The sequence below is a fragment of the Colletotrichum abscissum genome (assembly GCF_030869225.1).
Source record: "Colletotrichum abscissum strain IMI 504890 chromosome Unknown Scaffold_4.1, whole genome shotgun sequence".
In the NCBI taxonomy this organism is placed as follows: domain Eukaryota; kingdom Fungi; phylum Ascomycota; class Sordariomycetes; order Glomerellales; family Glomerellaceae; genus Colletotrichum; species Colletotrichum abscissum.
Genome location: NW_026850320.1, coordinates 1315146 through 1327902, shown reverse-complemented (window position 1 = coordinate 1327902; position 12757 = coordinate 1315146). Strand labels below are relative to the sequence as shown.

At 53.2% G+C, this 12757-nt stretch overlaps 4 protein-coding genes across 4 annotated transcripts; 2 read left to right on the top strand and 2 right to left on the bottom strand.

Moving 5' to 3' along the window:
* Window positions 1-1241: 1241 nt before the first annotated feature.
* On the top strand, window positions 1242-2836 carry CABS01_02378 (glycosyl hydrolase family 7; the record flags this gene model as incomplete). Its single annotated transcript, XM_060535756.1, has 5 exons — window positions 1242-1420; window positions 1490-1913; window positions 1981-2069; window positions 2128-2584; window positions 2648-2836. 5 exons carry the CDS (start codon window positions 1242-1244, stop codon window positions 2834-2836), a joined length of 1338 nt encoding a protein of 445 aa, XP_060396061.1.
* A 1642-nt stretch (window positions 2837-4478) lies between these two features.
* Window positions 4479-5578, top strand: CABS01_02377 (uncharacterized protein; the record flags this gene model as incomplete). Its single annotated transcript, XM_060535755.1, has 2 exons — window positions 4479-4692; window positions 4788-5578. The coding sequence occupies 2 exons, from the start codon at window positions 4479-4481 to the stop codon at window positions 5576-5578; spliced, it is 1005 nt and encodes a 334-aa protein (XP_060396060.1).
* Window positions 5579-5714: 136 nt separating this feature from the next.
* On the bottom strand, window positions 5715-6548 carry CABS01_02376 (acetyltransferase/esterase; the record flags this gene model as incomplete). The annotated part of the gene is made up of 1 exon (XM_060535754.1): window positions 5715-6548. The coding sequence occupies one exon, from the start codon at window positions 6546-6548 to the stop codon at window positions 5715-5717; it is 834 nt and encodes a 277-aa protein (XP_060396059.1).
* A 916-nt stretch (window positions 6549-7464) lies between these two features.
* CABS01_02375 (uncharacterized protein) lies at window positions 7465-11434 on the bottom strand (the record flags this gene model as incomplete). The annotated part of the gene is made up of 5 exons (XM_060535753.1): window positions 7465-8774; window positions 9372-9400; window positions 9780-10054; window positions 10131-10880; window positions 10955-11434. The coding sequence occupies 5 exons, from the start codon at window positions 11432-11434 to the stop codon at window positions 7465-7467; spliced, it is 2844 nt and encodes a 947-aa protein (XP_060396058.1).
* Between the last annotated feature and the right edge of the window lie 1323 nt (window positions 11435-12757).

The window sequence follows — 12757 nt, the reverse complement described above, 5'->3', positions numbered from 1 at the left end:
ATGGGCTGTCAAGCAACTGGTGGGTAGCCACCTATCTTTCGACGATGCTGAGTGAGGCTTTCTGTCTGGAGGTCCGGTTCGCTTGACACTTCTCAGCACCAGTCTCCTGAAATTCCCGCTTGTTCCGTCTGCGCATTTCACAACCAGCCTTCGTTGGTAGTCGCCAAGAAAGCTTACGATGTGAGTAATGGCATACTGTATTCGTGTCGCATATCCACTCCTGTCACATTGACTGACTCTAGCTGCGTAGCAGGAGGTAGATTGCCTTGACGGAAATACTTGAAGGGTGGTTCAAGCCTCGAAACATCCGCATATACCTGTCGTCGTGGCTCGGTAGGCCATGGAGCTGCTTAGCGCCAATGGACACCTGGTACTATACTGGAGGGTTCAGGAAGATACCTTCGCCGAGCCTTATTATCCACACAAGTCTGCTTCGACGTTGATCAAGCTCCGACACGGGCAAGGGAGCCCTGCCGGACAAGTTCGGACGGTGGGCTAGCGAGAGCCGAAGACAGGTACGATCGGCAAGGTATCGCGGCCGTTCCTGACGACCGTCGTTCACCTAGTCCCGTACGTCCCGGAGCTATTTGCTCAGTCTTACCGCCGCCGAGATCTTGGCTCTTGGAACCTTGACTTGGCTCTCCATCACCTGGCTACCACAAAACGTTGACTCTCACCAACAAGCCAATGGAGTAGACCTCCTCTCCGCTTACAAGACCTTGGCAGTCTTTTGATATGGGGATTGCTTCGGTGCGACAGTCTTCAGATCCGCAACCCAAGGGTTTCTTTCCCTGCATCAAACACTCAACTTTTGCCAACTCTGGAAGTGGGGCTTAGCTGCCGACGGGAATTTCGTCCCGGTCAACTCGTTCCAAGACTTGGACGACAAGGTGTATGCGATCTAATGTCACATGGCACGCGTTCGAGAAGAGACTTTGTCCTTGCGGGTAATGGCGATGTAACGATTTGACACTTTTCGTCGACTTTCGAGAAATGCTAGAGACTCGATCACGGAACTGAACGCGATGTTGCCGGAATCCGGGACGCTAGAGAGAATCTTCTCGGGGAGCCTCATTCCGCAATATCAAGAGGCCGAATACCTTTGGAAGAAGATAAGAGCATAAATATGGCGCGGAGATCCGCGTTCAACTGGAATGTAAAGTAGGCTTCTCACAACTTACGCTCAGCCTTCACTTTCCAACTTCCAAGACGATTCTTCAGTCTCTGCAGTTTCCTTCACGATGAAGTACACTCTTTCAGCACTTTCCATGCTAGCCATGGCTGTGGCTCAGCAGGTCGGCACCGAACAGCCTGAGACTCATCCCAAGCTGAGCTGGCAGAGGTGTACTTCTTCATCATGCTCGAACGTCAACGCTGAGGTCGTCATCGACGCCAACTGGCGCTGGGTTCATGGCGTTGGGTAAGTGGCGATGCTGATTGTTGTCTTTCTTCAGATGATGACCGACTCCACTGGCTGACACTGATCTAGCGGATACCAAAACTGTTACGATGGAAACTCGTGGACTGGATTGTGCACGACCGGAGACAACTGCGCCCAGACTTGCGCTGTCGAAGGAGCCGAGTACGGCGGTACCTACGGCGTCTCGACCAGTGGCAATGTCATGACTCTAAAGTTCGTTCAGGAGCACCAATACGGTAAGAATATCGGCTCTCGTATGTACCTCATGAACGGGGACAGCAAGTACCAGACCTTCCAGCTCCTCAACAACGAATTCGCTTTCGACGTCGACCTGTCCAGTGTCGAGTGTGGCATGAACAGTGCTCTGTACTTCGTTGCCATGAAGGAGGACGGCGGTCTGTCTTCGGAGCCTAATAACAAGGCGGGAGCCAAGTACGGTACTGGCTACTGCGACGCGCAATGTGCTCGCGATCTCAAGTTCATTGGCGGCAAGGTAGGCCTCAACCCTCCATGCTTGACAATACGGGAAAAAAGCTCCGACTGACAGTGACGACGAATAGGGCAATGTCGTAGGCTGGGAGCCTTCTGAGACCGATGGCAGTGCCGGTGTCGGCAACATGGGCGCCTGTTGCGCCGAAATTGATGTCTGGTAAGACATTCGAACCAATTCTCACTCGAGAGTTGCTCAAGTCCTGACCAATACCCAGGGAATCCAACGCCTACGCGTACGCTCTGACTCCCCACCCTTGCGAGAACAACAACTACCACGTCTGCGAGGGTTCCAACTGCGGCGGCACCTACTCCGAGGATCGCTACGGCGGCGGCTGCGATGCCAACGGTTGCGACTACAACCCGTACCGCATGGGCAACCCTGACTTCTACGGCCCCGGAAAGACCATTGACACCACCAAGAAGTTCACCGTCATCACCCGCTTCTCTCCAGACCGCATGTATCAAGTCTTCATTCAGGACGGAAGAACCATTGAAGTACCCGGCGCCAAGTGGGCGGGTGTGCCCGAGACTTCAGAGATCACGCCCGAGTACTGCGAGCGCCAGTTCGCTGTCTTCAACGAGCGAGACCGCTTCAACGAGGTCGGCGGATACCCCCAGCTCAATGCCGCGCTCAACATTCCCATGACTCTTGTGATGTCCATCTGGAGCGACGTAAGTATTTCCACCAATATCTCTGTCAGCCTTTGATTATGCCAAGCTGATGTTCCGCTGTAGCACTACGCCAACATGCTCTGGCTCGACTCCACCTACCCGCCCGAGAGGGCTGGAGAGCCCGGCACCGAGCGTGGACCTTGCGCCCCGACTTCTGGTGTCCCGGCCGAAGTTATCGAGCAGTTCCCCAATTCGCAGGTTGTCTGGTCCAACATCCGCTTCGGTCCCATTGGCAGCACCTACGCTGTCTAAAAGGACTGAAGGAAGACTCGAAGTTGCACACGACCCTGATCGCTTCGGGAGTGTCTCCAAGAGTATACTGAGTGGAGGATATCTCTTCTTTTCCCTGTATATAACTTCTCTTCTTCCATCGCCGGCACCGTTTCTTTCATCCGGCTTTGTCCCATAGACTCGGACCTGAATACACTTATCCACACTATCCAACGCAACGAAGTCTTTCGGTGTTTGTGTCTCGGAGTCAAAGAGATCTGTCGTGAATGCAGCTCATCAACTTCAAGCGATGGTTGATACGAGTAGCATTGGAATATCAGAGAACCGTACACGCGTTGGCAACAGACCGCAGTATTCGACAAGCATCTTGGCCAAGAGCCTCCTGTAGCTTTCAGGAGCGGGAGGAAAATGTGCCTTTGGCTATTAAAAGTATCGACTCCACCCTCTTGCTGACTCATTTTGCTGGCAAGTACCGCGGTCAAGCCACGGGCGCGGGAGCGTTCAAGGGCATCGGGGAGTATCGGCTTTAGGATGATCGTGATCAGTTGAGTCGGTGAGTCGTTGGAGTCGTTGGAGTCGTGGCATGTACGATGATCGATTCGCAGGCTCGGGCACTTTGACAGAGTTCGTCTCGATGTCGGCTTGGTTCGGCTCGGTGATATTTTGCTACCGCATCGATTCTCGATCGGAAAAGCCAGATAGAAGAACGAGGGCTATCAACTTCTATCTGTCCGTACGGTAGATGAACAATACGACTACGCCCCTGACTCGTGGTGATCGTGGTAGACCCCGAAGTGGAAGCGAGCATCCGCTTAGGGACAGTAGAGAGTTGTGAGATAGAGAGTTCTACATATGGACTCCTACGGGGTGGAGGACGTGCCGACTAGAGATATGGGATGATCAGCCAAGGCATTAATTCGCGATTGGGAAAGTCTAACAGTTGAATGTTGTTAGTGCACCGACGTGATGGACCAGCCTCAGGCTGTAGCTCCAAAGGAGAGCGAGAGCGAGTTACTCTAAACAGGGATAGCCCAGACGCTCTCCGCGTCTTGATTCGTCAGTATGAAGAGACAAACGTCAGTCTGCGGACGCTAATGCAGACTGCTGACACGCTAAAATCTGGTTAGAGATCAAACAGGGGCTTTAAATCCGTCCGAATACACTCCCGTCTGGGAGAGTGCTTCGCCTCGCCGATGACAACGGCCAGATAGTGCTTGGATTAGCAATCCATCTCGAAGATAGTAATTCACAAAAAGGAGAAACATAAGGACAACACTAATCCTGAAGTTTGCTTTCCCTCAAGCTTCCGCAAAAGGCCCTCAAGTGTTCGAAAATACAAGAGATAAGTCGTGGGCAACCTCGACTTTGCTGAGCCTATCCGCACAAACTAGGCCTGAGTCAGTAGGAGTCCCCACCATCGAAAAAAGGCATCGACGCCGATTCGACCATTTAGGTTCCGGCCTTGTGGCACCATCCCTGGCACTTAGACGGTGGAAGGCTGTCAGCAGGCTGCATATAGTCTTCTGGAGGACCAGTCTCATCTCCTTCGAGCATTGTTGTCATTCGTTTGTCAAAGATTGACCAGATCTCGGAGCTGCTGACTGCTGACGCTCCCGGCCTTGTTTCTTCGGCTCTCTCATTTGCCCAATCGCCTTTTTTACCAATGTCTTTCGAGGATATCTTTCCACATATAGAAGCGACGGCAACAATGGAGATGTGTTTCAGTCCCGGCCCGGCGATTCCTGCCGGGACAGTCATCCCAGTGATTGCGAATCCTCGTTTGGCTGAACTACGGGATCCTTCAGAGGACTGGACCGGAGTTACGAGTACGGCGGAGAGGCGTAAATTACAGAACCGGCTGAACCAGAGAGCGCGAAGTGAGTCCACCTCGGTACCGATCTGCTGACATCTACTACCCGCACGGGCAAGGCTAGTGGTATCATTCAGCTAACGGTTACACGCGTATTACAAGGGCGGAGAGCACAGAAGAAACTCGGCAAACATTCTCCATCAGATAGAAGTCCGTCAACCGAGGTGGAATCCGACCCATCGACAGCCTTGGTGAAGAAAGAGTCCGCCTCGCCAACTAACGAAAATACCCAGACAGCCCTGGCGGCCATCATCGCAGGGAAGATTGGAAAGGCCGCCGTTCCAGATGTCTGCCTCCTGGGCAAGACAGGCATGCCAGCCATGCTAGAAAAGTTCGCCGAGGGTGCCTACGAGGACTATATGCGCGGCCGGCCCTGTACAGACTACCTCACGACCCTCGTCCGCGTCAATGTCTTCCACGCCTTTGTTCGCAACGCCAAAGCCCTCAGCTTCAACAAGGAGTGGCTGACCTACGACGCTATCTCGCCCTTCAACAAAGCCGGTCCTGACCTGGGTCGCGCCACGATATCGGCATCGTGTCCGTCCAACATGCTGCCCACGGCGCTGCAGTTGTCCGTCGAACATCACCCCTGGATCGACTTCTTCCCGCACCCCCGAATGCGAGACAACTTTCTACGAATCGTGGCCGAGCACGGCGAGGACTACATTGACGAAGACGAAATGTGCCGGGACGTGGTCGATGTGGGCGCGGGGGCGGGAGTCGAAGACGCGGCGCTGATTGTTTGGGGAGAGCCGTGGGATCCGCGGGGCTGGGAGGCCACGGAACCGTTTCTCCGGAAATGGGGCTGGTTGCTTGACGGCTGCACCGAAATGCTCGAAGGCACGAATTACTGGAGGGAGAAAAGGGGCCTGCGGAAACTCAAATTTAACTAACCGGAATCCTTGCCCAAAGCAACACTCCCTCCGCCCGTGTCGAACACAACGAAGCATGGGTCCACATGGGTAGAAAGATACCAGGTCATGATGCAGGGTCACTCTGGTGTCTTTTGACTATCCACTAATCTTATCATCAAGAGCTCTTGCCCTTGGCCTTGTCTAGAATGTCCATCAACTCGACAAAGTACGGGAGAAACGCCTCGCATTCGACTCTGAAGCCCTCGTGAGCACCCGCGACGTCAAGCTTCGGACACCCCAGAATCTTGGCCTGCTCGTCGACCGCCTGAGCATACCACGCCTCTCTGCTCCGAATGCCCCTCATCAGCCCGATGCTCGTTCCGTTCTCCCTGATGCGATACAAACTCGGCAGATAGCCCAGCAAGACGGCAAACTCGTTGGCCCAGTGATTCGGGGGATTCATTGGATCCGATGGCCCCGTGCGAGGAACACCTTCATCGAAATAGCCGATCAGCTTAGAGCTGAACTTTTCCTGCGCAGCATCGACGCCTGAAGCCTCATATGTGTCGAGACAATTATACAAGAACTCAAAGACTTCGGTGGCATTGGGGAGAAGCATGAAGGTCGGAGCTTCGTGAGAGATGACGTGTTCGACCATGTCTGGAAAGTCGAGGGCGAACTGAAATGCAAGGATACCGCCCATACTACTCCCGAAAAGAGTGGCTTTGTCGAAGCCGAGGGCCTCGATGATGGCGCGAATATCGCGGGCTTGCTGTGGAGGATTGAGCCTCTTGTTGACTTTGGCTTGACTTGCTGACATTTGACGACGGTCAAGGGTGGCGCATGTATATCTATCCGATAGAGAGGCTATGATCGTGTCATATTGCCGTCCGTGGCCATTGCCTCCCGGGATGAAGACGATGAGCGGACCTTTGCCTAGGGACCAATAGTGAATATCGCAATCCTCGATGTGCAGGACTGCGCGGGTTGGAGCAAATTCTGGTGCCATTATCGTAGCTGCTACTTGCTCTCAATTGTATGGAGGATGATAGAGGATCAGACTTGGTCTAGCTGGAAATGGTACTGAAGTCGGTGGATTCCGTGGAAGTAGATGAGACACGGTGATACAGACGCCGGCTCGCTATATAAAGCATGACTGAAAGATTGAAACTCGCATCTGATGACTTCAATTAAGATACGTGATCAAAGGACTGCGGCCGTTTGATGACCCGGCTTACGGCGTTCTCGATTAGAAATACATAGGACGCGTTGTCTATCTGCGGGGTGATGATCCTGTCAGCATGGGCAGCTTCACCCGGTTCAATCACAACCAACAGCGGATGATACGGGCCGTATCTCCTAAGTAAGCTGATGAGAAGGCGTAAGTGATCAAAGATGATGACTTCTGGATCCGGATCTGAGCGCACCGGAAAATGAATGTCGGGGTCGGCGCCCGGCCCCACATTGCCGGGTCGGCCATCTTGGCACTGATGATGGCTCAGGTTCTTACCTGCCTCATCTAGAGTCCAGGCGGCTCAATGTTTATATATTTGAAATACAACTTGCCAGAATAGATAGGCAGATTTGCTTTAATCGGTCACAGTACTTATCAAGCAAGGCTCTGAGCGCGACCCAGGTCCTTCGTACTTCCCCAAACCCTTCGGCGACTCTCGGGAACGATGGCTAACATGGCAACTGTCGTACCTGTCACCACACCATAGAGAATTGGATGGTCGTAATGTGCAGCTCATCAGTTTTGGAGGACTTTCTGACGGCTACTCAGTCAAAATTTATGGCATTGTCTTGTGTACTCCCTATAGGGTACCTATAGTGAAGGCCTAACCACCCCACCTTGTAGTGGTTTCCTCTCGCGACCGATCGATCTGGTGGTAGAGTCTGGCGTGAATGAGCAAAAGAGTCAATGATCAAGTATTATCATTCCCTGTAGCGAATTCAAGTCTTTCAATCTCTTTCCTCGGCCACTGCAGGAAATCCAAGTACGCAGCATCTAGATTCGACGCCACGCCTTGTAGAATTTGATCAGCCCAGCCGCGCATGTACCACAGCCACTCGAGCTTCTTGACCAGTACAGCAAAGTGGCCCAGCACAACCAGGGCGATGGTCTTTTTCATTTTGAGACATCGCACGAAGTCGTCGTCGGTGCGGTAGATGCAAGCCATAATCACCTCCATCTTGCCCTCGGACGCGGTGGTGGGCTCAGCGAATGTTCCAAAGGTTTCTTGGAAGGCGGAGGATACGTATTGAATCATCTTTCTGTAAGTTGCTTCGTCGGGATCCGCAGTGTCAGCAATGAGCTGTGCGATGCGCCCGAGAGCATGTTCCCATGTAACGGGTCTTGACGCTGTCGGGCTTGAACGCGACACTGAAGCCTGACCTGACGGGTCCTTCCTTGGTGACGGCTTTTCTTCTGAAGGCGGAGGAGCGAGGACGCCTGAGAAGATGGCCTCGAAGCCGGCCGTCTCGATGACGAGCCTGACGCCCCTGAGCAGCTCGAACCAGGCCACCTCAACGCCATCCGAGACTATGAGCAGATTTCCCGGCGCGGGACCGCGGGCAAAGCTACAGGAGCAGATGAGGGTGGTGGCGATGTAGAGGACGCCAGCGGAGTCGAGGCTGAGGCGGGGCATGAGTTCCATGGTCTGACGCAGGCCGGCCTCGTAGTGTTTGTCTGCCAGCCCTCGATACCTCGTTCGCTCGTCTGGTTTTATGGTAGCTAGATGAAACGCGGACACGGCGAGGAGGAGGTGGAGGACGGAATGGTTTTCGAAGGCAAGGATCGGCACCTTTTGACGCCAGAGGATTGCGTCGCCGTGGTCCAGAGCTGGGCAGGTGAGGAAGTGGTGCAGTAGGGCAAGATCATCAACGGTCCATATCCATGGGATGAGTCCTTTTAGGGATGTTCCCAGAAGTAGAGAGTCTGGACCGGCCGATGTGCTGCTGCCTGGCGAGGAGGTGTGGCTCAGGGTGCTGGAAGACGAGGAAGCCACTGGGACACCGAGCTGCTGGTTGTGTCTAGTAGAGTAGTCGCTTTGAGGCATATCATGCCGAGATTCGTTTGCCTTCGAGTACTTGGAAGATTGGCCACGATTGAGGGCATCATGAGAGGCATTGGCTAGGGTGTCCAGGTCTGAGCTTAGTGTTGAGGACTCGAAGCTGCAGTTGTGTAGGGCTTTCGAGCACTGCCCGCACTTGGGCTTGACTTCGTCACACTGTGCTAGTCGGTAAGTTTCGTAGCCATGCAACGTATTATGGGAGACTTGCCTTGATCCTGCGCTTTTTGCACGTTTCGCAGCCTCCCCTCGACTTTTTATGCGGCCGCCGCTTCACGATGTGGCATGTTGTGCAGGTGCAGCCCGGATCAGCGTGCGCCGCATGCGGAGGACCAGCACCCAGCATTTGTAGGCTAATTAGGTGGTAAATAGCTAGGCAGAATCGAATCACTCAGCGTCCAGAAGACGGTTTCAATGTATTGGACGAAGTCATCAATTATAACTTCGAATTGAGCGCATTGGGGATGGTCAAAGTGAAGAACGAGATACGAGACGAAACGAAAAAGATAAAAATCAAACAAGGACGCAGGCCGACGAGGTGGGGAGCAGTAGCCAATCACCAATGAGCAGTGACTGAATCATTTTGGCTCCGTCCAGCCCCTTTGGCTTAGTTCAACCGACTTCAGGGGATCTCGACCTCAAGGAAGATAGGAAGCAAACGCGTCCACAGGGTGACTCAATTCTCAGTATCTAAGGCTATCTCATCGGCCCCGACGATCTCCATATACAACAGTGACGACCATTCTATGCCTAACACTCACAATCAAGACCACCGTGTGATAGCAGGTCACTGGTGTGACATATACAGCTGATAAAGTGTCGTCAAGGCAGACTCACGAATCAAGAAGCCTTTCATCCGCGGCCCTTATTTGCGGGAGACGCCTGAAGAAATCTAAACTATTACATGTAGAATATAGCAACCCCCCACATTACCTACGTCACGAAGCCTATGCCGTGAGATGCATAAAAGAAAAAGAATCGTTCGAAGCAACGTTTGTGAGTGATAACGAAACGGCCTAGTTGTATGAACAGATCGCCTAAAGCCTGAAATCTGACTAGAGCTAACAAACTGACCCCCGTTCTCCCAAACCCTACCTGATAGCCAAGGTGCCAAGTATCAAGGTTATTCAGAACAAGACCAGCAAGAAGTTGCGTTCTTGCTCGCACACGCGTCATCAAACCTCGCCTTCTGCGGATACGGGCACAGCACCTGCTCTTGCGTCGATCCATCCGGCAGCGTCACGATCACTGGTGAAGACTCCGGCTCCGTCCCGTTCTCGACCCAGGCCCGAAGCTGCGCGAAGATGGCCTCGGGCTGTCCTCCTCTGCCACCCCAGCAGTGTTCGAGCCCGGGGACGCGATAGTATTTGTAAAACGAGCTAATGTTGCCGCCGACGACGCAGAGACGGTGTTGTAGTATCGGAGAGTGCCGCCAGGAGAGATGCTTTGATCGGCCTTGAAAATATTAGCTTAGTACAATGTACGGTAGTTAGGGATCAAGCAACGGAAGGGGCATTTACGAGTCCGTGGTAGGTAATGATCTTGCCCCCTGCGTTTTTGAAGTCGCTCAGGTCCGCCTCGTCGGTCTCCATATTGGAGGCAAAGACCAATTTGGTGGCGCGGTGGATCGTGTCAAACGTTGTGTCTGTAAGAGTAGGCACCTTAGCATTGGGGTCTTTGGAGACGAAAGCCTGCCAGGCAAAGGCAACGTTTGCCTCAGCAGTGCTGCTCGTGCAGACCTTGCCGGTGCATTCTGTCGGTGCGATGACGGATAGATCGCTGCCCATCTCGTACCCATCGTAGATGAACCTCCCAGTGGAAGAACGGGGACCGGTCCAGGAGGCATTGGCCACGTTGGCGGCCGCTTCACTGATTTCGAGCGTCGAGTTAATCTGCGCGCACGTGAAAGACTTGCCAACCTGCGCGGAAACGTTGAAGTTTGCCCTGCAGGCCTCGGGATCACTGACAAGGCCGTCCTTGACACCGTCTAGCTCGTCGCAGGCAGAGATGGCAAGGGCGGTGATCGCGTTGAGTTCGCACCCCAGCGGGAACTGCTGGGTGTTGAGCATGTAGTAGCTAGGCCAGATAGAATTGAGGTAGAACTCGGCCCAGTTGACGGCGGGGGCGGCTGACATGATGCCGTCATAGGCGTCTGGGTATTGCTGCGCCAGTTTGAGGCCCTGACGGCCGCCCTGGGAGCAGGCGTTCCAATAGGATCGCGCAGGAGGCTTGCCGTAGAAGCTTTCAATAAGCTGTTTCGTTATAATAGCCTGTTGCGAGAAGTTTTGGTTAGCATTGTGGCTTGGTACATGTATCATGTTGTCGACCAAGAAAGGCAGCGTACCTCATCATTCAGGGAGACCTGACCAAAGTTTTGCAGAGCGTTGGTGTCTAAGCTCCCCGGGCTTTTAAGCAGCCAGTCGATGGGGTTCGAGGTAGTAGGGATTCCGGCGTCGGTGGTGACAGTCGCGTAGCCGTTGGCAACGGCGTTGATCATGGCTGCGTAGCTGAGGATGAAGCGGCCGGGGTTCCAGCCACCTCCGCCGACTGACTGCAAAATCCCGTTGTAGCGGTCTATGGGTGGTAGCCAGGCCTCGGCCGTGAGGGTGTCGTTCTGTCCTGGGTGCGTGTAGGTAACGGTGACGTTGCAAAAGGTGGCGTTCTCGACGTTGAGGGCCGGCTGAGAGTAGGTCCATCCCTTTGGGACGTCGAAGCTGTAGTCTTCCACCAGGTTAGCTTGCACCGCGAGAATACTGGCCTCTAGCAGTATAGGGGTCCCGAATGTCGCGCTTGTGCAGCGGCTTCCATTGACGGCGAGGGCCATGTCGGCTGAATGAGGTATGATGACTTGAGCTTCGTAAGGAGGTTTCCAAAGCAGTAGATTTGTGCGAGGAAATAGGGGTGAACAGCAAACCACCTTTCTTATATAGAGTAGTGTACCGGCAACAATGACGAGAGCTCTCGGCATGTGTCTCCAGGATGAGGCTTTGCAATTGCGGAAATTAAGCATCCAGTTTCTGCAGCATTGTAGACCCATCGGCCGCAATAGTAGGGGATCAAATGAAAGGATGTCAATCCTCACCGTCGGCATGATAAGTGATGAATCAGGACTGGCATGCGTATATTGAATGGCTCAACCACGACTGGGACCACTATTCTTCTCCTTCATCCTGTCATGACGCCAACAAGTATCCTCGAGGCCTGGCAACAATCTTCAGAGCCATCACTCCGGGGTCGCCGCAGCTAGAGGTGGAACTCTCCATTGTTTATTCCTGGGTCTCTGCATGTCAAAACTTTTCTCGAAGACGCAATGGAGAAGTCTGCGTCGAGATGATGCCAAAGTGACCTCGAGACGTTGAGCTGGGGTCCACCGGCACAAGTACGTGACTAAAGTAAGTGACTGGGGTCGTATTTTATACGACCCCTGCAGACGATCTTTTCGTCGGCCGCTAATGGATCCTGTGACTCGCGAGGAAGTGCCCACATATGATACTAACGTTGCACTAACTACGCGGGGCCTAGGCTTGACGACAACATTTCTGGTGAGAACAGAACCGAGCGGACAACATTCGGCTGTCATATGCCGTTCTTCTAGTTGAGGTGACCCTTTCCGGCAGTTTGGGCAAGTCTCGACTTTCCAACTCGTTTATTGTACGGACCTAGCAAGCTGATAATATTTTTCAGGGCACGCCTTTGCAAGGACACCCTTGGTGTCGTCGATATCTTCCTATTCGTGTGGACCCGGTGATGGCTTGCCAGCTATCGTACCTTACGTGATGTGGATTTGGAGATATTATGCATTGAGCAATGTTGAGGTCGATAGCCTAGGCAGTTTGTGGTTCGAACCTGTTCGGCTATTATATAAAGCCAGGAAGCAGGAACCTGTTCGTAGGATGGTCAATGAGCTCAGCCAGACTTCTCAACCTGTAATATTCTCATCACTCGTTTACGGCAGTTAATGGTGTTTTCTCTATCATAAATCAGACATATAACAGAGAGGCTCTCTTTTGTCAATGCTTACGGCTTCTTCATGCATTCTTTTACTTTTGCTTTCGCTTGATTCTGCTTCCCAGAGTCGAACGCTCGGAGACCAAATCGAGTATATCGGCAGCTGTGTATTCGATCAAGCTGACCTCGGAAGGGCTTA